Source organism: Megalobrama amblycephala, linkage group LG6 (assembly GCF_018812025.1).
Source record: "Megalobrama amblycephala isolate DHTTF-2021 linkage group LG6, ASM1881202v1, whole genome shotgun sequence".
Lineage (NCBI taxonomy): Eukaryota > Metazoa > Chordata > Actinopteri > Cypriniformes > Xenocyprididae > Megalobrama > Megalobrama amblycephala.
The window spans coordinates 45,669,622-45,697,183 of NC_063049.1; the positions used below are offsets into that span (position 1 = coordinate 45,669,622).

The following is a 27,562-nucleotide window of genomic DNA, read 5'->3' on the forward strand; positions in this document are numbered from 1 at the left end:
AACCCTAACATCACTTAACCCCGCCCACACTGGTAGACGCCCGATCCCTGCGCTCTGATTGGCTGGTTCGGTGGTCCGTCATCGGCTGATATTAGAGATGGAAAGAGGGGCAGAAACTGAAGCGAAAGACAGTGAAACACAGCAGCTCTTTGACAGTCTGAAACTGGACACACTCTCCACTCATTCAGCCCGAAACTGTCTCCGTTCGCTCGCTTTTATCAGACAGTGAGACTTTCATCATGTTGCAGGTAAGAAGAAACATTCTGCATTCCTCCGGCCGAATGAAGCTGCTGTTCAGAGAAGTGATTTGTTCTTTTCAGTACTTTATATTGAATAGACACGGAGTTTTGAGGAGCTTTCGTTTCAGTTTCGGACGTCTGTGAAAGTCATTATTAAGTCAGACTGAATCATGAGCCAGTCTCTTTACTTCCTTCAGTGGAAAGAAAACTTTATATGAACGCAGCGCCTCAGATGTCTTGAAGTGATCGGTAAAGTTTATCTCGGGACATTTCTGTTTTTCTAATATCTACCAATAGATGTCACTGTTGAGATGTCATCCGTACACTCTAAAAAATGCTGGGTTAAAAACAACCCAAGTTGGGTTGAAAATGGACAAACCCAGCGATTGGGTTAAATGTTTGACCAAAGCTGGGTAGGTTTATTTAACTCAACTATTGTTTAAAAATGACTGTAGGCCTATTTCTTGCTTAAAATGAACCCAAAATATGCTGGAAATTAAAAATCCGACATAATTATTAGAGGGAACAACAATAATAATCAAAAGTTGAACATTTATTAATAATTATTATTCATTAAACTTATTAATAAATGTTCATTTGCAACCTACTTTGGGTTCATTTAAGTAATACAGTAATTTGTAAACAATAATTGAGTTAAATAAAACTACTCAGCAGGTTGGGCAAACATTTAACCCTACCGCTGGGTTAAAACAACCCAATCGCTGGGTTAAAACAACTCATTCGCTGGGTTAAAACATCCCAATCGCTGGGATAAAACATCCCAATCGCTAGGTTAAAACAACCCAATCACTGGGTTAAAACAACCCATTCACTGGGTTAAAACATCCCAATCGCTGGGTTAAAACAACTCTTCGCTGAGTTAAAACAACCCAATCTCTGGGTTAAAACAACCCATTTGCTGGGTTAAAACAACCCATTTGCTGGGTTAAAACATCCTAATCGCTGGGTTAAAACAACCCATTCGCTGGGTTAAAACATCCCAATCGCTGGGTTAAAACATCCCAATCGCTAGGTTAAAATAACCCAATCACTGGGTTAAAACAACCCATTCACTGGGTTAAAACATCCCAATCGCTGGGTTAAAACATCCCAATCTCTGGGTTAAAACAACCCAATCACTGGGTTAAAACAACCCATTCACTGGGTTAAAACATCCCAATCGCTGGGTTAAAACAACTCTTCGCTGAGTTAAAACAACCCAATCTCTGGGTTAAAACAACCCATTTGCTGGGTTAAAACAACCCATTTGCTGGGTTAAAACATCCTAATCGCTGGGTTAAAACAACCCATTCGCTGGGTTAAAACATCCCAATCGCTGGGTTAAAACAACCCATTCACTGGGTTAAAATAACCCAATCACTGGGTTAAAACAACCCATTCACTGGGTTAAAACATCCCAATCGCTGGGTTAAAACATCCCAATCTCTGGGTTAAAACAACCCATTTGCTGGGTTAAAACATCCTAATCGCTGGGTTAAAACAACCCATTCGCTGGGTTAAAACATCCCAATCGCTGGGTTAAAACAACCCATTCGCTGGGTTAAAACATCCCAATCGCTGGGTTAAAACAACCCATTCGCTGGGTTAAAACATCCCAATCGCTGGGTTAAAACAACCCATTCGCTGGGTTAAAACAACCTGGGTTAAAACAACCCATTCTCTGGGTTAAAACAACCCATTTGCTGGGTTAAAACATCCTAATCGCTGGGTTAAAACAACCCATTCGCTGGGTTAAAACATCCTAATCGCTGGGTTAAAACAACTCTTCGCTGGGTTAAAACAACCCAATCTCTGGGTTAAAACAACCCATTTGCTGGGTTAAAACATCCTAATCGCTGGGTTAAAACAACCCATTCGCTGGGTTAAAACATCCCAATCGCTGGGTTAAAACAACCCATTCGCTGGGTTAAAACATCCCAATCGCTGGGTTAAAACATCCCAATCGCTGGGTTAAAACAACCCATTCTCTGGGTTAAAACATCCCATTCGCTGGGTTAAAACAACCCATTCACTGGGTTAAAACATCCCAATCGCTGGGTTAAAACAACTCTTCGCTGGGTTAAAACAACCCAATCTCTGGGTTAAAACAACCCATTTGCTGGGTTAAAACAACCCATTTGCTGGGTTAAAACATCCTAATCGCTGGGTTAAAACAACCCATTCGCTGGGTTAAAACATCCCAATCGCTGGGTTAAAACATCCCAATCGTTAGGTTAAAATAACCCAATCACTGGGTTAAAACAACCCATTCACTGGGTTAAAACATCCCAATCGCTGGGTTAAAACATCCCAATCACTGGGTTAAAACATCCTAATCGCTGGGTTAAAACAACCCATTCGCTGGGTTAAAACATCCCAATCGCTGGGTTAAAACATCCCAATCGCTAGGTTAAAATAACCCAATCACTGGGTTAAAACAACCCATTCACTGGGTTAAAACATCCCAATCGCTGGGTTAAAACATCCCAATCACTGGGTTAAAACAACTCTTCGCTGGGTTAAAACAACCCAATCTCTGGGTTAAAACATCCCAATCGCTGGGTTAAAACAACTCTTCGCTGGGTTAAAACAACCCAATCTCTGGGTTAAAACAACCCATTTGCTGGGTTAAAACAACCCATTTGCTGGGTTAAAACATCCTAATCGCTGGGTTAAAACAACCCATTCGCTGGGTTAAAACATCCCAATCGCTGGGTTAAAACATCCCAATCGCTAGGTTAAAATAACCCAATCACTGGGTTAAAACAACCCATTCACTGGGTTAAAACATCCCAATCGCTGGGTTAAAACATCCCAATCACTGGGTTAAAACATCCCAATCGCTAGGTTAAAATAACCCAATCACTGGGTTAAAACAACCCATTCACTGGGTTAAAACATCCCAATCGTTGGGTTAAAACAACCCATTTGCTGGGTTAAAACAATCCTGGGTTAAAACAACTTTGCTGGGTTAAAACATCCCAATCGCTGGGTTAAAACATCCCAATCGCTAGGTTAAAATAACCCAATCACTGGGTTAAAACATCCCAATCGCTGGGTTAAAACATCCCAATCACTGGGTTAAAACAACTCTTCGCTGGGTTAAAACAACCCAATCTCTGGGTTAAAACATCCCAATCGCTGGGTTAAAACAACTCTTCGCTGGGTTAAAACAACCCAATCTCTGGGTTAAAACAACCCATTTGCTGGGTTAAAACAACCCATTTGCTGGGTTAAAACATCCTAATCGCTGGGTTAAAACAACCCATTCGCTGGGTTAAAACATCCCAATCGCTGGGTTAAAACATCCCAATCGCTAGGTTAAAATAACCCAATCACTGGGTTAAAACAACCCATTCACTGGGTTAAAACATCCCAATCGCTGGGTTAAAACATCCCAATCGCTGGGTTAAAACATCCCAATCGCTAGGTTAAAATAACCCAATCACTGGGTTAAAACAACCCATTCACTGGGTTAAAACATCCCAATCGCTGGGTTAAAACAACCCAATCTCTGGGTTAAAACAACCCATTTGCTGGGTTAAAACATCCTAATCGCTGGGTTAAAACAACCCATTCGCTGGGTTAAAACATCCCATTCGCTGGGTTAAAACAACCCATTCGCTGGGTTAAAACATCCCATTCGCTGGGTTAAAACATCCCAATCGCTGGGTTAAAACAACCCATTCTCTGGGTTAAAACATCCCATTCGCTGGGTTAAAACAACCCATTCGCTGGGTTAAAACATCCCAATCGCTGGGTTAAAACAACCCATTCGCTGTGTTAAAACATCCCATTCGCTGGGTTAAAACATCCCAATCGCTGGGTTAAAACATCCCAATCGCTGGGTTAAAACAACCCATTCTCTGGGTTAAAACATCCCATTCGCTGGGTTAAAACAACACAATCGCTGGGTTAAAACAACCCATTCGCTGGGTTAAAACATCCCATCGCTCGGTTAAAACAACCCATTCGCTGGGTTAAAACATCCCATCGCTCGGTTAAAACAACCCATTCGCTGGGTTAAAACATCCCATCGCTGGGTTAAAACAACCCAATCGCTGGGTTAAAACATCCCAATCGCTGGGTTAAAACATCCCATTTGCTGGGTTAAAACATCCCAATCGCTGGGTTAAAACAACCCAATCGCTGGGTTTGTCCATTTTTAACCCAACTTGAGTTGTTTTTAGCCCAGGATAGTTTAGAGTGTGTAAATGCAGAGACAGTCACTTGTTTTAAGTGTCCAGATCCATAAAGAGACGAACAGCTTTCATGCATCTGAGTGAAGTATTGAAATATCTTACTGGTGAGATCAAGATCTGAAGTGCAGAAAGCCTCTGTTATCGTTTATCATCTCGTACAGCAGCCAATAATCACACCGGATGTGTTCAAATATCAGTTCCAGGTTAATCCTGAAATCCCTTCATTCAGGAGCTCTGGATCGCTCAGAATGGAGCTGGTGAAACAAGGACGGGTCGTTCACAGCATCGATCTGTGTGTCATTGACTGGCAGTGTCAGTTTTGGTTCACACTAATGCAGTATATTTGCGTACTTGGACGGATTGATCAGTGAGATCAGGACATGTGTAGGTCAGTCACATGAGAGAGTGATGGTGAAGAAGTGTTCAGATGAATAATTACTGTCAAATATCACAATATACACTGCAAAGTGTCTAAACGTACTACATGGATTTACTCGAGAAGCAAAACTGTGCAAAATAATAATAGTATTCAAAGAATACTCATTTTATTTTTCTTCTAGCATTTTAAGCAGATTTATTTTAATTTATTTTATATACCAAGACTTCATATTATTGTAATTTTACAGTGAAAGAAAAAAAAACGAATCAAAGGTTTTTATTGGCCCAAGGCCACACATGCAAACTAGATTCTCACTCGCCTGCTGATTGTAGTCAGTGTAATGTGCTGTTTTAACACTGAGTGCATGAACAGTGTTCTGTGTGTGTGTGTGTGTGTGTGTGTGTGTGTGTGTGTGTGTGTGTGTGTGTGTGTGTGTGTGTGTGTGTGTGTGAACTGGATCTCAGTGTGATGATGGCAGTCATTGCTGGTCCTCAGGCCACTTCTGACACGAGCGACTCTGAATCCTCCAACAGCTGCTGGGAAAAACACACTCGCTCGGTCACAATTCATTTTCCATCAGAGAGATGTGAGTGATACTGCAGGAATCACTTTCTGTTTATCATCCATATTTAATAACTGCAGCCGATGGGAGTTTGATGAATCTGTCAAGAACGTGCCAATCATATTTCATAATAATAAACACGTAAATATATAAAATAAACATTCTGCATGAAGAAAATATTTTATTTTAGAATCATCAAGATCCATTTTGCGCTGCAGTGTTTCTATATATCAATATATTATATTTTGTATACTTATATATATATATATATATAAACCCTTTGTCTAAATCATAACGGGTCATCAAAGGTCATGTGTCCAAACAAACTCTGATGTTTTGATATAAATCCATCTGTCACTTGGTATTATGGCTAATATAGAACAATGTTTGTCCCAGATTTTGTTCTGTGTATCCGTCGTGAATCTGCATTTCTCTGTCATGATGTTGCATGTTGTTTGGCTTTAATTAATTTAAAACATTAATTAATTTGAAGAACTTTTTATACGCGTGTAACATCTGGGCCTGAAGCAAAACCAATCGACTGGACAGCAGAGGAGGAGGTCAATCCATCAGGATAAACCATATAATTACAGTTAACCGGCTGAATCTGGATCAGTCTCTGCTCTTGACTAAATCAACACATTTATTCCCAGTGTTTTACTTCTCTCTGTCACTCAGAAGTGAGTCGGACAGACAGTGACTCCCGAATCTCTTTCCACGGCACTTCTCTAGGCGGAGTCGCTTTTCCTGGAATTATCAGCAGCTTTTCCTGTTGTGCTGACTTCACTTACCAGCGTCTCTCTCTCTCTCTCTCTGAGTCTGTGTGTTTATTAGTGATGTCCGATTCGCCAAAGATTCGTTCTTTTGAGTCGAGTCCGCTCATGAACCAGTTCACAATACTGCACTCTAAAGGATTCGTTCATGAATCGTTTTGAATCATTGGGAGCGGCTCATGTGTGATTCATAATGTCATTTTTATTTTTTTATTTTTGTTAAACATTGCAGTAAACAATGGGGTCATAACATATGTAAATTTTAGTGGTTCTCATAGTTAATTCTGAGAATTAATAATTTTAATAATATTTTACTTGGCTATCTATCCTGCCTATTTATTTAAAATGATATATATGCTTATTAAATATCAAGATCATTAAAACTTGAATGTAGCCTCAACATTTCCAATAAAATGCATTTTCTTTTAAAATATAATTTTTACTATATTTGGTGATGCAAGTTACAGTTAACAAGTTTTTGATCATTTTGATAATCATGCAAGGATTTGATTGATAATTTGCTGTATAATTGTCAGAAATATTAGGAAATAAAATGTGCTGAAATATTTACAGCTTGAACATGCAAAATCTGAAAGATGCAAATTAATTTTGTGAAGTTCTAGTATTTTTCTATGTTCTGATTTCACATTTTTTAAATTGTTTTTTTTTTATTTGTTTTCTTTTAATGCAAAATCATCACAAAATGATATTGACCAAAACTTTTCCTTTCCATTTCAAATCTGAACCTGAACTGGCATCTGTGAAATTACAATAAACAACCAAATACATAACCTTCAGGGTTATTAGTGTTAACTAAAACTAAAAACATTTAAAAAAGAAGAAATTATTAATTGAAATGAAAAATAAACATCAACTGAAATAAAGTAATAGTTAAAGTACTAAAGCTACTTAAAGATATTTAATTAGATATTTAATAAGATATTTTATTAAAATGAAAATAAAAAATAAAATCTAATTCAAAATATTAACAAAAACTATAATAATATATCCATGACACTGAAATAACTGATATACTGACATATTTATGGGAACGCCGTGATGTCAAGGGTTACGTGATGACGCAAAAGAATCGCCGAATCTCTTGTTTGCTGAAACGAACTGTTCGAAAGAACCGATTCGCGGAAATGGGTCGGACTTCCCTCTGTAGCGTGTGTATGTGTGTGAGAGAGTGTGTGTGTGTGAGTTCACCGTTGCGCACTGGCCGTGACTTTGGATTAAGCGTGAACCATCTGGAACTGCTGCTCTGGCACTAGAGCTTTTCTCCGCGTAAAACACGCTTTCTGAAATCTGTACAGAAGTTCTGGAAATGGCTGTGAAGCGAGAAGCGACGCGAAATCCATCGGTGGGTGAAACAGAACTGCGTACTGTAATAGTGTGTGTGTGTGTGTGTGTGTGTGTGTGTGTGTGTGTGTGTGTGTGTGTTAGTGTGTGTGTGAGTGACAGCAGACTAATATTCCGCATGTTTAGTGTTGAATCAAACGCGTTCGGTGTGAAACTGCGCCCGCACAGAGTTTAAAGTTGATTCCTGTGGAAATGGTCCAGATTTTGTTGTGTTAAACTGCTCTTATCAAGTCAGTGAATGTTTAGAGTAACAGAAGATGGTTTTTGGTCTGTTGCTCTGAAGGCATTTGAACAGTTAAACATTAATTCGCCCTGATGCTTCGATTTTAACCCGTTCAGATCTTTCCAATAATGATAAACTCAACTTTTGATTGATGATCTATTATGGTTTCGTTTACAGTAGAAATGAGGCACAAATCTAGACGAAGCTCCTTTTTGGGCTTTACATAATTCTCTTGCATATTTATTATATTGTATCATTGAGGTTTCGTGGCTTGACTTTATTACACTCTAAAAAATGCTGGATTAAAAACAACTCAAGCTGGGTTAAAAATGGACAAACACAGCGATTGGGTCGTTTTAACAGCCATTGGGTCGTTTTAACACAGAGATTGGGTTGTTTTAACACAGAGATTGGGTCGTTTTTAACACAGAGATTGGGTTGTTTTAACACAGAGATTGGGTCGTTTTTAACACAGAGATTGGGTTGTTTTAACAGAGATTGGGTCGTTTTTAACACAGAGATTGGGTTGTTTTAACACAGAGATTGGGTCGTTTTAACCTAGCAATTGGGTCATTTTAATCTAGCAATTTTATTTTAACCCAGTGATTGGGTCGTTTTAACACAGAGATTGGGTCGTTTTTTAACCCAGCGATTGGGTCGTTTTTAACCCAGCGATTGGGTCGTTTTTAACACAGAGATTGGGTCGTTTTTAACCCAGCGATTGGGTCGTTTTTAACACAGAGATTGGGTCGTTTTTAACCCAGCGATTGGGTCGTTTTTAACACAGAGATTGGGTCGTTTTTAACCCAGCGATTGGGTCGTTTTAATACAGAGATTGGGTCGTTTTAATACAGAGATTGGGTAGTTTTTAACCCAGCGATTGGGTCGTTTTAACACAGCAATCGGGTTGTTTTAACACAGAGATCAGGTTGTTTTAACACAGAGATTGGGTCGTTTTTAACCCAGAGATTGGGTTGTTTTAATACAGAGATTGGGTCGTTTTAACACAGCGATTGGGTCGTTTTAATACAGAGATTGGGTCGTTTTTAACACAGAGATTGGGTTGTTTTAACACAGAGATTGGGTCGTTTTAACCTAGCAATTGGGTCATTTTAATCTAGCAATTTTATTTTAACCCAGTGATTGGGTCGTTTTAACACAGAGATTGGGTCGTTTTTTAACCCAGCGATTGGGTCGTTTTTAACCCAGCGATTGGGTCGTTTTTAACACAGAGATTGGGTCGTTTTTAACCCAGCGATTGGGTCGTTTTTAACACAGAGATTGGGTCGTTTTTAACCCAGCGATTGGGTCGTTTTTAACACAGAGATTGGGTCGTTTTTAACCCAGCGATCGGGTCGTTTTAATACAGAGATTGGGTCCCAGCGATTGGGTCGTTTTAACACAGCAATCGGGTTGTTTTAACACAGAGATCAGGTTGTTTTAACACAGAGATTGGGTCGTTTTTAACCCAGAGATTGGGTCAATTGGGTCGTTTTAACACAGCGATTTTTTTAATCTTGGGTCGTTTTAGAGATTGGGTTGTTTTAATTTTATTTTAACCCAGTGATTGGGTCGTTTTAACACAGAGATTGAGTCGTTTTAGCACAGAGATCGGGTCGTTTTAACACAGATATTGAGTCGTTTTAACACAGAGATTGGGTTGTTTTAACACAGAGATTGGGTCGTTTTTAACACAGAGATTGGGTCGTTTTTAACCCAGCGATTGGGTCGTTTTTAACCCAGCGATTGGGTCGTTTTAATACAGAGATTGGGTCGTTTTAATACAGAGATTGGGTCGTTTTAATACAGAGATTGGGTCGTTTTAATACAGAGATCGGGTCGTTTTAATACAGAGATTGGGTCGTTTTAACACAGAGATTGGGTCGTTTTTAACACAGAGATTGGGTCGTTTTTAACCCAGCGATTGGGTCGTTTTAATACAGAGATTGGGTCGTTTTTAACACAGTGATCAGGTTGTTTTAACACAGAGATCAGGTTGTTTTAACACAGAGATTGGGTCGTTTTTAACCCAGAGATTGGGTTGTTTTAATACAGAGATTGGGTCGTTTTAACACGGCGATCAAGTTGTATTAACAGCCATTGGGTCGTTTTAATACAGATTGGGTCGTTTTTAACCCAGCGATTGGGTCGTTTTAATACAGAGATTGGGTCGTTTTTAACACAGAGATTGGGTCGTTTTTAACACAGAGATTGGGTCGTTTTAACACAGAGATTGGGTCGTTTTTAACACAGAGATTGAGTCGTTTTAGCACAGAGATCGGGTCGTTTTAACACAGATATTGGGTTGTTTTAACCTAGCAATTGGGTCATTTTAATCTAGCAATTTTATTTTAACCCAGCGATTGGGTCGTTTTAATACAGAGATCGGGTCATTTTAACCCAGCGATTGGGTCGTTTTAATACAGAGATTGGGTCGTTTTTAACACAGAGATTGGGTCGTTTTTAACACAGAGATTGGGTCGTTTTTAACACAGAGATTGGGTCGTTTTTAACACAGAGATTGAGTCGTTTTAGCACAGAGATCGGGTCGTTTTAACACAGATATTGGGTTGTTTTAACCTAGCAATTGGGTCATTTTAATCTAGCAATTTTATTTTAACCCAGTGATTGATTGTTTTAACACAGATATTGAGTCGTTTTAACACAGAGATTGGGTTGTTTCAACACAGACAATGGGTCGTTTTTAACACAGAGATTGGGTCGTTTTAACCTAGCAATTGGGTCATTTTAATCTAGCAATTTTATTTTAACCCAGTGATTGGGTCGTTTTAACACAGAGATTGGGTCGTTTTTAACACAGAGATTGGGTCGTTTTTAACACAGAGATTGGGTCGTTTTAATACAGAGATTGGGTCGTTTTAATACAGAGATCGGGTCGTTTTAACACAGAGATCGGGTCGTTTTAACACAGAGATCGGGTCGTTTTAACACAGAGATCGGGTCGTTTTAACCCAGCGATTGGGTCGTTTTAATACAGAGATCGGGTCGTTTTATCACTGAGATCAGGTCGTTTTAACACAGCGATCGGGTCGTTTTAACACAGAGATTGGGTCATTTTAATCTAGCAATTTCATTTTAACCCAGTGATTGGGTCGTTTTAACACAGAGATTGGGTCGTTTTTAACCCAGCGATTGGGTCGTTTTTAACACAGAGATTGGGTCGTTTTAACACATTGCGTTTTAATACAGAGATTGGGTCGTTTTAACACAGCGATCAGGTTGTTTTAACACAGCGATCAGGTTGTTTTAACACAGAGATCAGGTTGTTTTAACACAGAGATTGGGTCGTTTTTAACCCAGAGATTGGGTTGTTTTAATACAGAGATTGGGTCGTTTTAACACAGCGATCAAGTTGTATTAACACAGCGATTGGGTCGTTTTAATACAGAGATTGGGTCGTTTTAACACAGAGATTGGGTCGTTTTTAACCCAGCGATTGGGTCGTTTTTAACACAGAGATTGAGTCGTTTTAGCACAGAGATCGGGTCGTTTTAACCTAGCAATTGGGTCATTTTAATCTAGCAATTTTATTTTAACCCAGTGATTGGGTCGTTTTTAACACAGAGATTGAGTCGTTTTAGCACAGAGATCGGGTCGTTTTAACACAGATATTGAGTCGTTTTAACACAGAGATTGGGTTGTTTTAACACAGAGATTGGGTCGTTTTTTAACACAGAGATTGGGTCGTTTTAATTGGGTTAATACAGAGATTGGGTCGTTTTAATACAGAGATTGGGTCGTTTTAATACACACAGAGATTGGGTCGTTTTTAACACAGAGATTGGGTCGTTTTTAACACAGAGATTGGGTCGTTTTTAACACAGAGATTGGGTCGTTTTAACACAGATATTGTGTCGTTTTTAACCCAGCGATTGGGTCGTTTTAATACAGAGATTGGGTCGTTTTAACACAGCGATCAGTTTGTTTTAACACAGAGATCAGGTTGTTTTAACACAGAGATTGGGTCGTTTTTAACCCAGAGATTGGGTTGTTTTAATATAGAGATTGGGTCGTTTTAACACAGCGATCAAGTTGTATTAACACAGCGATTGGGTCGTTTTAATACAGAGATTGGGTCGTTTTTAACACAGAGATTGGGTCGTTTTTAACCCAGCGATTGGGTCGTTTTTAACACAGAGATTGAGTCGTTTTAGCACACAGAGATCGGGTCGTTTTAACCCAGCAATTGGGTCATTGGGTCGTTTTAACACAGAGATTGGGTCGTTTTGAGAGATTGGGTCGTTTTAATACAGAGATTGAGTCGTTTTAACACAGAGATTGGGTCGTTTTTAACACAGAGATTGGGTCGTTTTAATACAGAGATTGGGTCGTTTTAATACAGAGATTGAGTCGTTTTAACACAGAGATCGGGTCGTTTTAACACAGAGATCGGGTCGTTTTAACCCAGCGATTGGGTCGTTTTAATACAGAGATCGGGTCGTTTTAACACAGAGATCGGGTCGTTTTAACCCAGCGATTGGGTCGTTTTAATACAGAGATCGGGTCGTTTTAACACAGAGATCGGGTCGTTTTAATACAGAGATTGGGTCGTTTTAATACAGAGATTGAGTCGTTTTAACACAGAGATTGGGTCGTTTTAACACAGAGATTGGGTCGTTTTAATACAGAGATTGGGTCGTTTTAATACAGAGATCGGGTCGTTTTAATACAGAGATCGGGTCGTTTTAACACAGAGATTGGGTCGTTTTAATACAGAGATTGGGTCGTTTTAATACAGAGATTGGGTCGTTTTAACACAGAGATTGGGTCGTTTTTAACACAGAGATTGGGTCGTTTTAATACAGAGATTGGGTCGTTTTAATACAGAGATTGAGTCGTTTTAATACAGAGATCGGGTCGTTTTAACACAGAGATTGGGTCATTTTAATCTAGTAATTTCATTTTAACCCAGCGATTGGGTTGTTTTAACAGTGATTGGGTCGTTTTTAACCCAGCGAATTGTTAAATGTTTGCTCAACCTGCTGGGTAGTTTTATTTAACTCAACTATTATGTTTAAAAATTACTATATTGTTGCTTAAAATGAAGTTGTTTTAACCCAGCTGATTTTTTTTTGTGTATTTTAAAATATGAAATATGTGTGGCCGTATTTGTGTGCACTAATATTAATATAATGCATGCTTTATTTGAACTTCCTCATTGTGGTTCAGATTCATAGATTCATCACATAAAAAATCAAGGTCATTGTTTACATCAGCCGACTGTTTCTGTGCAAATTTTTACAGATATTGAATTAACTTTAAACAATCGGTCTTTTGTTTCCTGATGGCTTTGAGGAACAGTTGCTCCGACAGTAATTACTGCATCTTCACAGGCTTCAGAGGTCATTGTGGAGTAACGAGCTTGAGCTTCTTTCACACATAATGAGCGGATGATGAGAATTTGGCCGGTTTGGCGTGATGGACCCATCAGAAACAAAGCCTCAGTGTACGAGCGGCGATTCTGCTCGACTGAGCCGTCAAGCCACTCTCTGAAGGAGATCATAGTATAACATTAAACAATCAGAAACACAATGAAATCAGGCCTGACGCAGAATCACTGTGGTGCTTTAATGACGTATGCAAACATTCACTGTGTTTGCAGTTGTTTAATAGTTCAGAAAGTATCAACTTATTTCAGACGTTTCTCCCAAAATTCCCTGTGGGAAACAAAACTACATCAAATGAGCCAATAGTTGTCACTGGGTCTGGTTGAAAAATTATAAAGTTGGTTGCTTTGAAGTTGGATTTTGGCTGGTTGTAAAATCTCAAACATTTTTACACTAGAATGCAACCAGAGGGCTTATATTTGAACATTTTAGGTTAGAGATTATCAACTCAAACATTTGGGTAATTTTTAAAAATGCCCCTGTTATGCAATTTAAAAGGTTCCTAATTTAGTTTTGGAGTGTCATTCAACAGGTTCACATTCATCCAAAGTCATAATATCCACTGCAGCATCAGCTATTTTCTCAGTGTCTGAAACGCTTCGATCAAAGATTCGGTCTCTCTCAACTCCGCCTTTCTGAGAGCTGCTCTGCTCGTCCATAGACAGCATTATAATCAACACTTTCAAGGTCCAGAAAGGTACTAAAGACATCGTTAAAACAGTCATGTGACTGCAGTGGTTCAACCTTACGCAGGTGACGCAGTAACACAGTGAAGCTTCTGTGTTTACATCCGAATGCTGGCTTAGTATTGGCCAAAGCTGATCATGTGATCAGCACAACGCATGCGTGTGAGAGATTGTTGAATAAAGTAAAATTTGTCTGGTGGTTTTGCATTAACAATACATACAGTTAAAGGTGACTTATACCATGACCATCTTTCACAAGATGTAATATCAGTCTCTGGTGTCTCCAGAATGTGTCTGTGAAGTTTCAGCTCAAAATCCCCCACAGATCATTTATTATAGCTTGTCAAATTTGCGTCTCTTTGGGTGTGAGCAAAAACACGCCGTTTTTGTGTGGATCCCTTTAAATGCAAATGAGCTGCTGCTCCAGAAGAGGGCGGAGCTTTAACAGCTCAACAACAACAAAGCTGGAGAATCTCACGCAGCCAAAATGACGAAAGTGTTCAGCCTTACATTGTTCAAACCGGAGTCGACACTGATGGAGAGACTCAGGAAGAAGTTACAACTTTTAGACGTTTCTGAATGGTTAGTGGATAAATTGATGTAGTTGCTGTGGAGTTGATTCAACTCATCCACTAGCATGTGCCGTCATGTTCATCTTTTGTGTTGAATTGACCCTCGTTTGTGAAGCAGTCCGGCGTAAAATGACGGCATGTCAACAACACTCTACTACAACAACTCTTCCTCTTCTCTAAAGCAGCCCAACATGGCCCCGCCCCCTTTGTTGTGTGTTCTCGGGGGCGGGGTTTATGTAAATTTTATGGTTTGTGATGTCACTAACCCAGGAAGAAGCTCTTTGTAGTCCCTACCAGCCGCTTCTGTAAAAGAAAATATCTCTCTTTGCATTGAACTTTGAGCGTCGTAACTTTGCAGATGTTGTTTATGATCAAACGGCAACATTACACACTTACTCAAGTTAAAAAAGTCAAAAAAAAGTCAAAGTCAAAATTAAAATGATTTACATGAGATGGACTGAACCCATTGAATGTGGAGCAGCTGGTTTAATGAGAAATAAATGAGTTCATATTGAGATCTAATTACAGACAAATCTGAGATCTGAAACACTAAAGGATTTTACTGTTACTGGGGTCTTTTTTACTTGGGAGGAACATTGGAGTAGCAGGAGAAAACTTCAGGATAAAGAGCTCTCACTTGAGCTTTTTCTCTCCTACAGCTTATGATTATCAAATATAAATGAGTCATGAAAGCTTTGAGTGGGATGTGAAGCGAGAAACACTACCGCTCAAAATAAAGAACACTACCGTTAAAAAATAAATAAATAAAATACACTACTGCGCAAAGATTTGATCAAAACTACAGTAAAAACAGTGAAATATTATTCCAGTGTAAATCAGCTGTTTTCTATGTGAATATCTAGTAAAGTGTAATTTATTCCTGAATTCTCAGCATCATTACTCCAGTCTTCAGTGTCACATGACCCTTCAGAAATCATTCTGATATGATGATTTGATGCATTTATGATTATCATCAGTGTTTCACTGTCCCGTTTAATGCGCTTGAATGGATGATTATCACTGGTCTTGATGTGTTTCGAGTGTTAAAGTACCAGAGATGCTCTCTCACGCAGACTCTCATTCCTTCACAGACGGCTAAACGGCTTCCCTGGGTTTCGCTGACGTCACCATCGCTTCACTGAAGATGGACACACTGGAGTCGGAGTTGACTTGCCCAATCTGTCTGGAGCTTTTCGAGGATCCTCTGCTGCTGCCCTGCGCCCACAGCCTGTGCTTCAACTGCGCCCACCGCATCCTGGTGTCCCACTGCAGCTCATTCGACGAGTCCAGCAAACCGTACTCCGCCTTCCAGTGTCCCACCTGTCGCTATGTCATCACCCTCGACCAGCAGGGTCTAGACGGCCTCAAGCGCAACGTCACTCTGCAGAACATCATCGACCGCTTCCAGAAGGCCTCTCTGAGCGGGCCCAACTCGCCGACCGAGACCCGGCGCTGCCAGTTCCCTCCGGCCGTGGATGACGGCAGGGCCATGAGTTCACCGTGCGAGGCGGTGCAGTGCCAGTTCTGCGAGCAGGACCCGCCGCAGGAGGCGGTGAAGACCTGCGTCACCTGCGAGGTTTCCTACTGCCAGGAATGCCTGCGTGCGACTCACCCCAACAAGAAGCCCTTCACCGGACACCGGCTGACGGAGCCCGTGCCGGACGCGCGTCTCCGAGGACTGGCCTGTCCCGAGCACGGAGAGGAGAAGGTCAACATGTACTGCGTGACGGACGAGCAGCTGATCTGCTCTCTGTGCAAGCTGGTGGGGCATCACCGCGAACACCAGGTGGCGGCGCTGGGGGAGCGATTCGACAAGCTGAAGGTGAGAGACGCTCTCCAACACCCACACCAGACGGGAGGGGTTGGGAAAAACTGAATACAAATCGAATAAAAATTGAGATTGTGATTTTAAAAAAAAAAAAAAAAAAAAAAAAAATCCAGGTTTGCCACGCTTGTTTTTAGAGCGAAAATGTTGTGATTTATATATAAATTATTAAATAATTAGTAATAATAATGCTATTAATATTATGATAAAGCAATATGGCTATAAACCAATAAAGATAATAACTGTTGTTATTATTATTTTTTATTGACATATAATAATAATAATAATAATAATAAAATAAATAAATAAATAAATAAAAATTATTATTATTATAATAATATGGCTATATAATAATGATAAAAATAAGTAATAGTATTTTAATAGCTGTATTGACATAATAATAATAGTCCATACAATACAGCCATAAAATAATAATAATAATTATTATTATAAATTTTATTATTACATAGCCATATTAATATAATAATATTAATTATTATTATTATATTTTTTTTGTCAATATGGCTATAAATATAATAATAATAACAGTTATTTATTATTATTATTATTATTATACTTACCTTTATTATTTATCAACACGGCTATAAAATAATAAAAATAATAATATCTATTGTTGTTATTATTATCATTATTATTTGTATTTATATAGCCATATTGATACATAATAATAATAATAATAGTAATAATAATAATAATTGTTGTTATTATTATTATTACTATATCAAAATGGCTGTGTAATATTGATAATAATAATTATAATTATTATTAGTAGTAGTAGAAATAGTAGTATTTTTATAGCCATACTGACAATAATAATAATAATAATAATAATAATAATAATAATAATAATTATTATTATTATTATTATTATTATTATTATTATATCAATATGGATATAAATTAATAATAATAAAAATAATAGTAATAATAATAACTGTTATTATCATTGTTGTTTTTATTATTTTTATTATATCCATATGTAAGTTATGCCTTCATTTCATTATCACAATGAGACAAATACATTTTTTTTATTAAATCATAAAACACAGAATCCAGAAAAATTCAAATTTATTTTCCTATTATTGTTAAAATGTTAAGAAATTATTAAATCATTAAAGTTATATGATTTCTAATAATAATAATAATATTTATTATTGTTATTATTATTATTATTATTATTATTATTATTACTACAAAATAAAAATAACTAAATAAGCAAACAAAATAAGAAATTGCTATTGTTATATTTCACTGTAAAAAAATAATGTAATAATAATTTATTTTACATTACAACTGAAGAAATGTGTACAGTAGAATGTCCTTTCCTAAAGTAGTAGTAGTAATAATAATAATAATAATAATAATAATACAGTTTATTAAAATGTTTAAGGAATATCACAATTTTCTTTCCTCGTTTTATTTTGAACAGTAAACTTGTGCAACACTTAATAAAAGGAATTGTTACATTTACATTTATTACATTTTTAAGAGATTAAACTGTTTCATTGATTACCACCATTTTTGACATACAATTTTGTATTAAATCATAACACAGAATTTGAGGGAAAATCAAACAGATTTGGTCGACCTCTTGATATAAAATGGATTGTTTACTCTAAATTCTGATTGGACGCTGTTGTAAAATCTTGATTCTATAAACAGGGATTTTCTAATAGGATGAAGGTAGCTTCTACAGACATTAGGACAATTTTCTAAAGTGAAAAAATTTTTGAGGATATTCATCATGAGTTCCTCTGGGTTTTTATAATACCATATTGTCTGTTTATGAATAAAGTAAGGTCTGAGGTTACTAGAAGAGACGTGCATTTTTTATTCTCCAGCATAAATTACAGTCAGACCTCAAAAGTGAATTCTGAAGCCGTGTTTTATAAGAACTGATTCGTCAAGCTCATTAACTCACATCTTTATGATTCAGAACCGTTTTTGACGTATCGCCTCAAAAATGCTAATACTTTTCCAGCTATTAATGTGCCAAGTTTCTGTTTTGCTCGCCAACTTCTATGCTAACAAACTATATTTCTTGGCAGAGCAGTTTTTAAATATTTATAATTTATCATATATTGCATGCCCACATTTTATAAAAACAATAACCCCCTCCAGGCTGAATAACATGTTTCTGAAATGCATAAATCATAAGTGCTTTAGATGGTCTTATGTTTACGGTTGTTATGATTCTCTATATATGTGACCTTTGACCTGCCCTCTATCCCTTCATATCAACACAACACTATTACACACTGAAGACAATAACTGAATGCAGCAGATCATCTCGGCGTCCTCTGCTCTTCTGCTGTCTGTCGCTGCTGCGGGCCATGAATGATTCATGCTGAGGGTCACTGCTGCGTCATGTGACCTATTTTACATGATTTCTCTGCCTGATCATGCTTGTGTTGTGAAGAGAGGAGCACATGTGCTGTGTTGTTTGTGACCGCTTGGATTAGCACGGATGGGTGCACACACACACACACACACACACATATCAGAATGATTTCTGAAGGATCATGTGACACTGAAGACTGGAGTAATGATGCTGAAAATTCAGCTTTGATCACAGGAATAAATTACACTTTACTATTTATTCACATAGAAAACAGCTGATTTACATTGTAAAAATATTTCACTATTTTTACTGTATTTTTGATCAAATAAACACAAGTTTGAGACTCTTTCAGAAACATTAATAAACCTCAGTGACCCCAAACTTTTGACTGATAGTGTAAAACAGTATTTTTGCTCTCCGTCTATACACTAAACCCCTCATAACTGTTGTGTTTTCTAATAAATAATAGACAGAGGTTATATTTACTGCTAGAAGATTTTAGAAAGCCTAAAGTGGTGTTATAAAACATTCAGACCCTAGTGAAGACACGCGAACACGTCTGACTCCAGAAGAATACACGGTTTTCTCTTCTTTGAATGTATTGCTGAATATGGTTTATATCAAATGCTGCTTTAACATGTGAATTTCCCTCTCGGTGGATAAATAACGTTTATCGAATCTAATCTAACAATAATATAGATGTTAATTTTACTGAATGGAGCAGCAACACTAACCAAACACACTGTGACCTTCTCACCGGTGGACAATGAGTGGAAAGTAATTGGAAACGGATGAATAAGGGAAGTCAGGCGGTTTCCTCTTGTTGGAAAGTGTGTTTGTTTCTACACCTTTGTCTCGAAGCGTCCCGTTCCTTCCTGAGAAAAATCTGATCGTTGGGAATGATTCTGAAGCTCACAGACACTACAGTAATAATTTCCAGCTATCATATTTCACTGGGGTTTGTCTGATGCTTGTGCTTTTGAAAATGAACTTGTACTGCAGAAATATCAGCCGAGTCTTGATGTTGTTTTGGGCTCTACTAGAACAGGTTGATTATTCTCCTCATATTCTCCATTGTTGCAGCTCCTCTCTTCCCAGTCTGTCAGTAACGCTCTGTTTAGTTCCTGTCTCTATGAAGCCCCTCCTTCTAAAAATCACGATGCGCTCTGATTGGTCGGCTGGAGCAGTGTGTTGTGATTGGTGTTTGGGAAATGTCCCGCCCCTTACCATAACCGCCAGTTTCAACACACTACACTCTAAAAAAATGCTGGGTTAAAAACAACCCAAGTTGGGTTTAAAATGGACAAACCCAGCGACTGGGTTGTTTTAACAGAGATTGGGTCGTTTTGACCCAGTGATTGGGTTGTTTTGACCCAGCAATTGCACCAATTGGGTTGTTTTGACCCAGCAATTGGGTTGTTTTGACCCAGCAATTGCACCGATTGGGTCGTTTTGACCCAGTGATTGGGTTGTTTTGACCCAGCAGTTGCACCGATTGGGTTGTTTTGACCCAGCAATTGGGTTGTTTTGACAGCGATTGGGTTTTACCACAGAGATTAGGTTGTTTTGACCCAGCGATTGGGTTGTTTTGACCCAGCGTTTGCAGCGATTGGATTTGGGTTGTTATGACCCAGCGACTGGGTTGTTTTAACAGCAATTGGGTTTTACAACAGAGATTGGGTTGTTTTGACCCAGCGGTTGGGTTTGGGTTGTTTTGACCCAGCGGTTGGGTTGTTTTGACCCAGCGGTCACAGCGGTTGGGTTGTTTTGACCCAGCGGTCACAGCAGTTGGGTTGTTTTGACCCAGCGGTCACAGCGGTTGGGTTGTTTTGACCCAGCGTTTGCAGCGATTGGGTTTAAGTTGTTTTGACCCAGCGGTTGGGGTTGGGGTTGGGTTATTTTGATGTAGCGATTGGGTTGTTTTGACCCAGGGGTTAGGTTTGGGTTGTTTTGACCCAGCGGTTACAGCGGTTGGGTTGTTTTGACCCAGCGATTGCAGCAATTCGGTTTGGGTTGTTTTGACCCAGCTGTTGGGGTTGGGTTATTTTTGATGTAGCGATTGGGTTGTTTTGACCCAGGGGTTAGGTTTGGGTTGTTTTGACCCAGCAGTTGGGGTTGTGTTGTTGTGACCCAGGGGTTAGGTTTGGGTTGTTTTGACCCAGCGGTTACAGCGGTTGGGTTGTTTTGACCCAGCGTTTGCAGCGATTGGGTTTAAGTTGTTTTGACCCAGGGGTTGGGGTTGGGGTTGGGTTTGGGTTATTTTGATGTAGCGATTGGGTTGTTTTGACCCAGGGGTTAGGTTTGGGTTGTTTTGACCCAGCGGTTACAGCGGTTGGGTTGTTTTGACCCAGCGTTTGCAGCGATTGGGTTTAAGTTGTTTTGACCCAGCGGTTGGGGTTGGGGTTGGGTTATTTTGATGTAGCGATTGGGTTGTTTTGACCCAGGGGTTAGGTTTGGGTTGTTTTGACCCAGCGGTTACAGCGGTTGGGTTGTTTTGACCCAGCGTTTGCAGCGATTGGGTTTAAGTTGTTTTGACCCAGGGGTTGGGGTTGGGGTTGGGTTTGGGTTATTTTGATGTAGCGATTGGGTTGTTTTGACCCAGGGGTTAGGTTTGGGTTGTTTTGACCCAGCGGTTACAGCGGTTGGGTTGTTTTGACCCAGCGATTGCAGCGATTGGGTTTAAGTTGTTTTGACCCAGGGGTTGGGGTTGGGTTATTTTTGATGTAGCGATTGGGTTGTTTTGACCCAGGGGTTAGGTTTGGGTTGTTTTGACCCAGCTGTTGGGGTTGGGTTATTTTTGATGTAGCGATTGGGTTGTTTTGACCCAGGGGTTAGGTTTGGGTTGTTTTGACCCAGCAGTTGGGGTTGGGTTGTTGTGACCCAGGGGTTAGGTTTGGGTTGTTTTGACCCAGCGGTTACAGCGGTTGGGTTGTTTTGACCCAGCGTTTGCAGCGATTGGGTTTAAGTTGTTTTGACCCAGGGGTTGGGGTTGGGGTTGGGTTTGGGTTATTTTGATGTAGCGATTGGGTTGTTTTGACCCAGGGGTTAGGTTTGGGTTGTTTTGACCCAGCGGTTACAGCGGTTGGGTTGTTTTGACCCAGCGATTGCAGCAATTCGGTTTGGGTTGTTTTGACCCAGCTGTTGGGGTTGGGTTATTTTTGATGTAGCGATTGGGTTGTTTTGACCCAGGGGTTAGGTTTGGGTTGTTTTGACCCAGCAGTTGGGGTTGGGTTGTTGTGACCCAGGGGTTAGGTTTGGGTTGTTTTGACCCAGCGGTTACAGCGGTTGGGTTGTTTTGACCCAGCGTTTGCAGCGATTGGGTTTAAGTTGTTTTGACCCAGCGGTTGGGGTTGGGGTTGGGTTATTTTGATGTAGCGATTGGGTTGTTTTGACCCAGGGGTTAGGTTTGGGTTGTTTTGACCCAGCGGTTACAGCGGTTGGGTTGTTTTTGACCCAGCGATTGCAGCAATTCGGTTTGGGTTGTTTTGACCCAGCTGTTGGGGTTGGGTTATTTTTGATGTAGCGATTGGGTTGTTTTGACCCAGGGGTTAGGTTTGGGTTGTTTTGACCCAGCAGTTGGGGTTGTGTTGTTGTGACCCAGGGGTTAGGTTTGGGTTGTTTTGACCCAGCGGTTACAGCGGTTGGGTTGTTTTGACCCAGCGTTTGCAGCGATTGGGTTTAAGTTGTTTTGACCCAGGGGTTGGGGTTGGGGTTGGGTTTGGGTTATTTTGATGTAGCGATTGGGTTGTTTTGACCCAGGGGTTAGGTTTGGGTTGTTTTGACCCAGCGGTTACAGCGGTTGGGTTGTTTTGACCCAGCGTTTGCAGCGATTGGGTTTAAGTTGTTTTGACCCAGCGGTTGGGTTGGGGTTGGGTTATTTTGATGTAGCGATTGGTTGTTTTGACCCAGGGGTTAGGTTTGGGTTGTTTTGACCCAGCGGTTACAGCGGTTGGGTTGTTTTGACCCAGCGTTTGCAGCGATTGGGTTTAAGTTGTTTTGACCCAGGGGTTGGGGTTGGGGTTGGGTTTGGGTTATTTTGATGTAGCGATTGGGTTGTTTTGACCCAGGGGTTAGGTTTGGGTTGTTTTGACCCAGCGGTTACAGCGGTTGGGTTGTTTTGACCCAGCGATTGCAGCGATTGGGTTTAAGTTGTTTTGACCCAGGGGTTGGGGTTGGGTTATTTTTGATGTAGCGATTGGGTTGTTTTGACCCAGGGGTTAGGTTTGGGTTGTTTTGACCCAGCTGTTGGGGTTGGGTTATTTTTGATGTAGCGATTGGGTTGTTTTGACCCAGGGGTTAGGTTTGGGTTGTTTTGACCCAGCAGTTGGGGTTGGGTTGTTGTGACCCAGGGGTTAGGTTTGGGTTGTTTTGACCCAGCGGTTACAGCGGTTGGGTTGTTTTGACCCAGCGTTTGCAGCGATTGGGTTTAAGTTGTTTTGACCCAGGGGTTGGGGTTGGGGTTGGGTTTGGGTTATTTTGATGTAGCGATTGGGTTGTTTTGACCCAGGGGTTAGGTTTGGGTTGTTTTGACCCAGCGGTTACAGCGGTTGGGTTGTTTTGACCCAGCGATTGCAGCAATTCGGTTTGGGTTGTTTTGACCCAGCTGTTGGGGTTGGGTTATTTTTGATGTAGCGATTGGGTTGTTTTGACCCAGGGGTTAGGTTTGGGTTGTTTTGACCCAGCAGTTGGGGTTGGGTTGTTGTGACCCAGGGGTTAGGTTTGGGTTGTTTTGACCCAGCGGTTACAGCGGTTGGGTTGTTTTGACCCAGCGTTTGCAGCGATTGGGTTTAAGTTGTTTTGACCCAGCGGTTGGGGTTGGGGTTGGGTTTGGGTTATTTTGATGTAGCGATTGGGTTGTTTTGACCCAGGGGTTAGGTTTGGGTTGTTTTGACCCAGCGGTTACAGCGGTTGGGTTGTTTTGACCCAGCGTTTGCAGCGATTGGGTTTAAGTTGTTTTGACCCAGCGGTTGGGGTTGGGGTTGGGTTATTTTGATGTAGCGATTGGGTTGTTTTGACCCAGGGGTTAGGTTTGGGTTGTTTTGACCCAGCGGTTACAGCGGTTGGGTTGTTTTGACCCAGCGTTTGCAGCGATTGGGTTTAAGTTGTTTTGACCCAGCGGTTGGGGTTGGGGTTGGGTTTGGGTTATTTTGATGTAGCGATTGGGTTGTTGTGACCCAGGGGTTAGGTTTGGGTTGTTTTGACCCAGCGGTTACAGCGGTTGGGTTGTTTTGACCCAGCGTTTGCAGCGATTGGGTTTAAGTTGTTTTGACCCAGCGGTTGGGGTTGGGGTTGGGTTATTTTGATGTAGCGATTGGGTTGTTTTGACCCAGGGGTTAGGTTTGGGTTGTTTTGACCCAGCGGTTACAGCGGTTGGGTTGTTTTGACCCAGCGATTGCAGCAATTCGGTTTGGGTTGTTTTGACCCAGCTGTTGGGGTTGGGTTATTTTTGATGTAGCGATTGGGTTGTTTTGACCTAGGGGTTAGGTTTGGGTTGTTTTGACCCAGCAGTTGGGGTTGGGTTGTTTTGACCCAGCGTTTGGGGTAGGGTTGTTTAGACCCAGAGTTTGGGGTAGGGTTGTTTTGACCCAGCGGTTACAGCGGTTGGGTTGTTTTGACCCAGCGATTGCAGCAATTCGGTTTGGGTTGTTTTGACCCAGCTGTTGGGGTTGGGTTATTTTTGATGTAGCGATTGGGTTGTTTTGACCCAGGGGTTAGGTTTGGGTTGTTTTGACCCAGCAGTTGGGGTTGGGTTGTTTTGACCCAGCGTTTGGGGTAGGGTTGTTTAGACCCAGAGTTTGGGGTAGGGTTGTTTTGACCCAGCAGTTGGGGTTGGGTTGTTTTGACCCAGAGTTTGGGGTTGGGTTAAAAGTTTGCCCAACCTGCTGGGTAGTTTTATTTAACTCAACTATTGTTTAAAAATTACTGTATTTCTTGCTTAAAATGAACCCAAAATGTTGGAAATTAACTTTTATTATTTTAAACATTTATTGTTTAATTATTATAATGAATAATAATTAAACAATAAACATGTATTAAACTGCTTAATAAATGTTCACCTTTTGAATATTATTTGTTGCCTCTAGTAATTGTGTCTGATTTTTAATTTCCAACATATTTTGGGTTCATTTTAATCTAGCATATAGGAAACATTTAACCCAACTTCGGGGTTTGTCCATTTTCAACCCAACTTGGGTTGTTTTTAACCCAGCATTTTTCAGAGTGTACTAACTCAACCAGGCCCCGCCCCTTTATTCTGCATTTGAATTATTTAAATGAGGAATACTGTGACATGTTTGTTCCCGGAAGAAAACTCAAGACTACAGTGGAGGCGTTTCAGGGAGTTTGCAGAACTTTTTCATGTTCGGACAGCAGCATAGCAGCATTAAACACTAAAGACCGATTAAGATGTAATAAAAGCAGAATAGGAACTCTTTAATATCTCAAAGACTTCTTCTGATCAGAGATAAAGTATTTAACTAAGCAGCTTTCGTTTTGCTCTGAAATGTCAGTGTTACACATGCTTAATGGATCCCATTTTGAAATCTCTCTAATGCCTGCTAACAATAGGAAAGGTTTCTCCACCTTCTTCACACCTGAACATGTATTGCATAAATGATTCACTGTTTCAGATAAAAGCCTCTATTTTCGTGCAGGCCGAGGCACTTTGAAACGCAACTGAAATTCTCTGGCCTAAAAAACTTGCTGTAAGTGACGTGAGCCGCTCCATTCAAAGTCATGTGGGATTTTCCTGCTTGATTCCTCCATCTTCCCATTATAACGGCGTTTTATTGTTCACTGCTCTGAAGATGAGACGTTCTGTTCAGGAGAAATGGCAGGTTTACAGTCTCCTGAGGGTAAATCATGCTATACAATGCTGTCATGTCTTCTACAAGTATATTATTATCATCAGTGAGGATAATTTACAGTGTTTTGCACATCTACAAATGCTGCTGAACAGGTTTAATCATCTAGAAACCTTTTGTCAGAATCAGGGTTGTGGATGCTATTATTTATGATAAAGTTGCAATAAAAGTATTATAGCCAACATTGTAATACAGATTTTTATTGCTTCTAAAGTGCAAAATCTTGCATTGCATGATTAATTCTGCATGCATACTTCCAAACGTGCAGGACATGATTATGTCAAATCTATAATTGAATACTTGGTTTCATTTTTGCATTATTGCTCCACTTTACTAGTTGAAGAAGTGATTCCGTTACTGCAATATTCATGATTGTTCATGATTGTTTCCCAAAATGAGTTTGTTTTTCACATTTGCCATTTGGGTTAAAATCCCAAAGATAAACAGAGAATTAAATGTCATACAGTAAATCAGATCTCCAGCACAGAATGTGGTTTCCATCTATTTTTAGCGTTGTGCACATTACACATGCTCTCTTTGGTCTCTTGTCATCGTTTGAACTCACCGACCTCATTTCCTATCTTTACAAATGAACATCTCAAATCTCATATTTTACATGCTTCTGCTGTTTTATTTACTGGCCATACCTATGAATCAGATGATATTCATATTAAATGTTTTTTCAAAATTAGGTTATTTTTATTATTCTGCTCTGTTTCTAGGTCGCTAAACAATTAAGCAAATTAGTGACATGCTTCAGATTTACTTCAAATCATGCTGGAGAAAATGATCATCAGATTTACAAAAGTGACATTTTTACTTTGTTAAAATGTTACATTTATAATGTTACAAAAGATTCTATTTCAAATAAATCAGAATGACTTCTGAAGGATCATGTGACACTGAAGACTGAAGTAATGATGCTGAAAATTCAGCTTTGATCACAGGAATAAATTACACTTTACTAGATATTCACATAGAAAACAGCTGTTTTACATTGGAATAATATTTCACTATTTTTACTGTATTTTTGATCAAATAAATGCAGCCTTGGTGAGCAGAAGAGACTCTTTCAAAAATACGGACAAATCTTACGACCCCTAACTTCTGAACAGTAGTATGAACTTACAAAAAATGTAAGAAAAATTAGGAATTACAGAAAGAGGTACACGCTAAAATATATGCAATATTAATGTACATATAATACAATAATTTAAAATATAATTACAATAATTAGTTTCAGAAGCAGAGCAAGTTTTACTAAAACATTATGAAGGCAAACAGACCAGGAACATACATTAAGAAAGTAAATTTATCAAATTTCATGTTGACTTTGACAGTGACCACTGAACTATTCCTTAAAAAATATTAGTGAAGTCATGATTAACTATAACATTTTTATGCAAATAAAAGGTGCAATCATAGTTTAAATGTTTGAGGTCTGTAAGATTTTTTAATGAAATAAGTGTATTTATGTGAATTATGAAGAATTTATGTGATCAAAAATACAGTAAAAATTTACATTGGAATATGTCAATTTTTACTGTATTTTTGATCAAATAAATGCAGATTTGGTGAGGTTTAATATGGTTAAAGAATGTTCTGAATGTACTGACAAGCATTTATAGTAAACAAATATGTTAATGTCATTTCTATTGATGGCATATATTTATATATATTTGTATTCACACATTTGCAATACATTCTAAAACATAACAGTAAAAAAACGAACCAAATTTATACAGTAAAATACCGTTTTCCATTGAAACGGTAATATACCATAAAAACTGCATTCTAGGTAATATGTTTTTTTTTTTTTTTTTTAAAAAAGAGGCCTATAGGCTACTTTCTCGAAAATGACAAATATTATTACCCAGAATGCATTGCTTTTATGTTTTTTTGGAACATAACCGTTTCAGTGGAAAACTGTGTATTGTGTAAATTTGTTAAAAAAAAATTTTCTTTCTTTTTTTTTTTTACAGTTATTTTTTTGGAGTATAATGAAGTTGCAATTTAGTACATTTCAATTATAAATAGCTTGAAATTGAATAACAGCTTTGGTTTACATTTTAAAATCAGATTCTCTGGTTTATTTCATGTTTATTT

General features: G+C 39.2%; 1 protein-coding gene across 5 annotated transcripts in view; it reads left to right on the forward strand.

Annotated features, from left to right (window-relative positions):
- mid1 (midline 1) overlaps window positions 1-27,562 on the forward strand; it is a 50,339-nt gene that overhangs the window by 11,936 nt on the left and 10,841 nt on the right. For 2 of the 5 annotated variants that reach the window (XM_048194872.1, XM_048194871.1), the window contains exon 2: window positions 15,498-16,228. In XM_048194872.1, the coding sequence (XP_048050829.1) occupies window positions 15,551-16,228 (678 nt within the window). In that variant the 5' untranslated portion in view covers window positions 15,498-15,550. Of the gene's footprint in view, window positions 1-91; window positions 249-7,275; window positions 7,519-15,497; window positions 16,229-27,562 lie in introns of those variants that run through there. The other 3 variants (XM_048194870.1, XM_048194873.1, XM_048194869.1) reach the window with 3 other exon arrangements.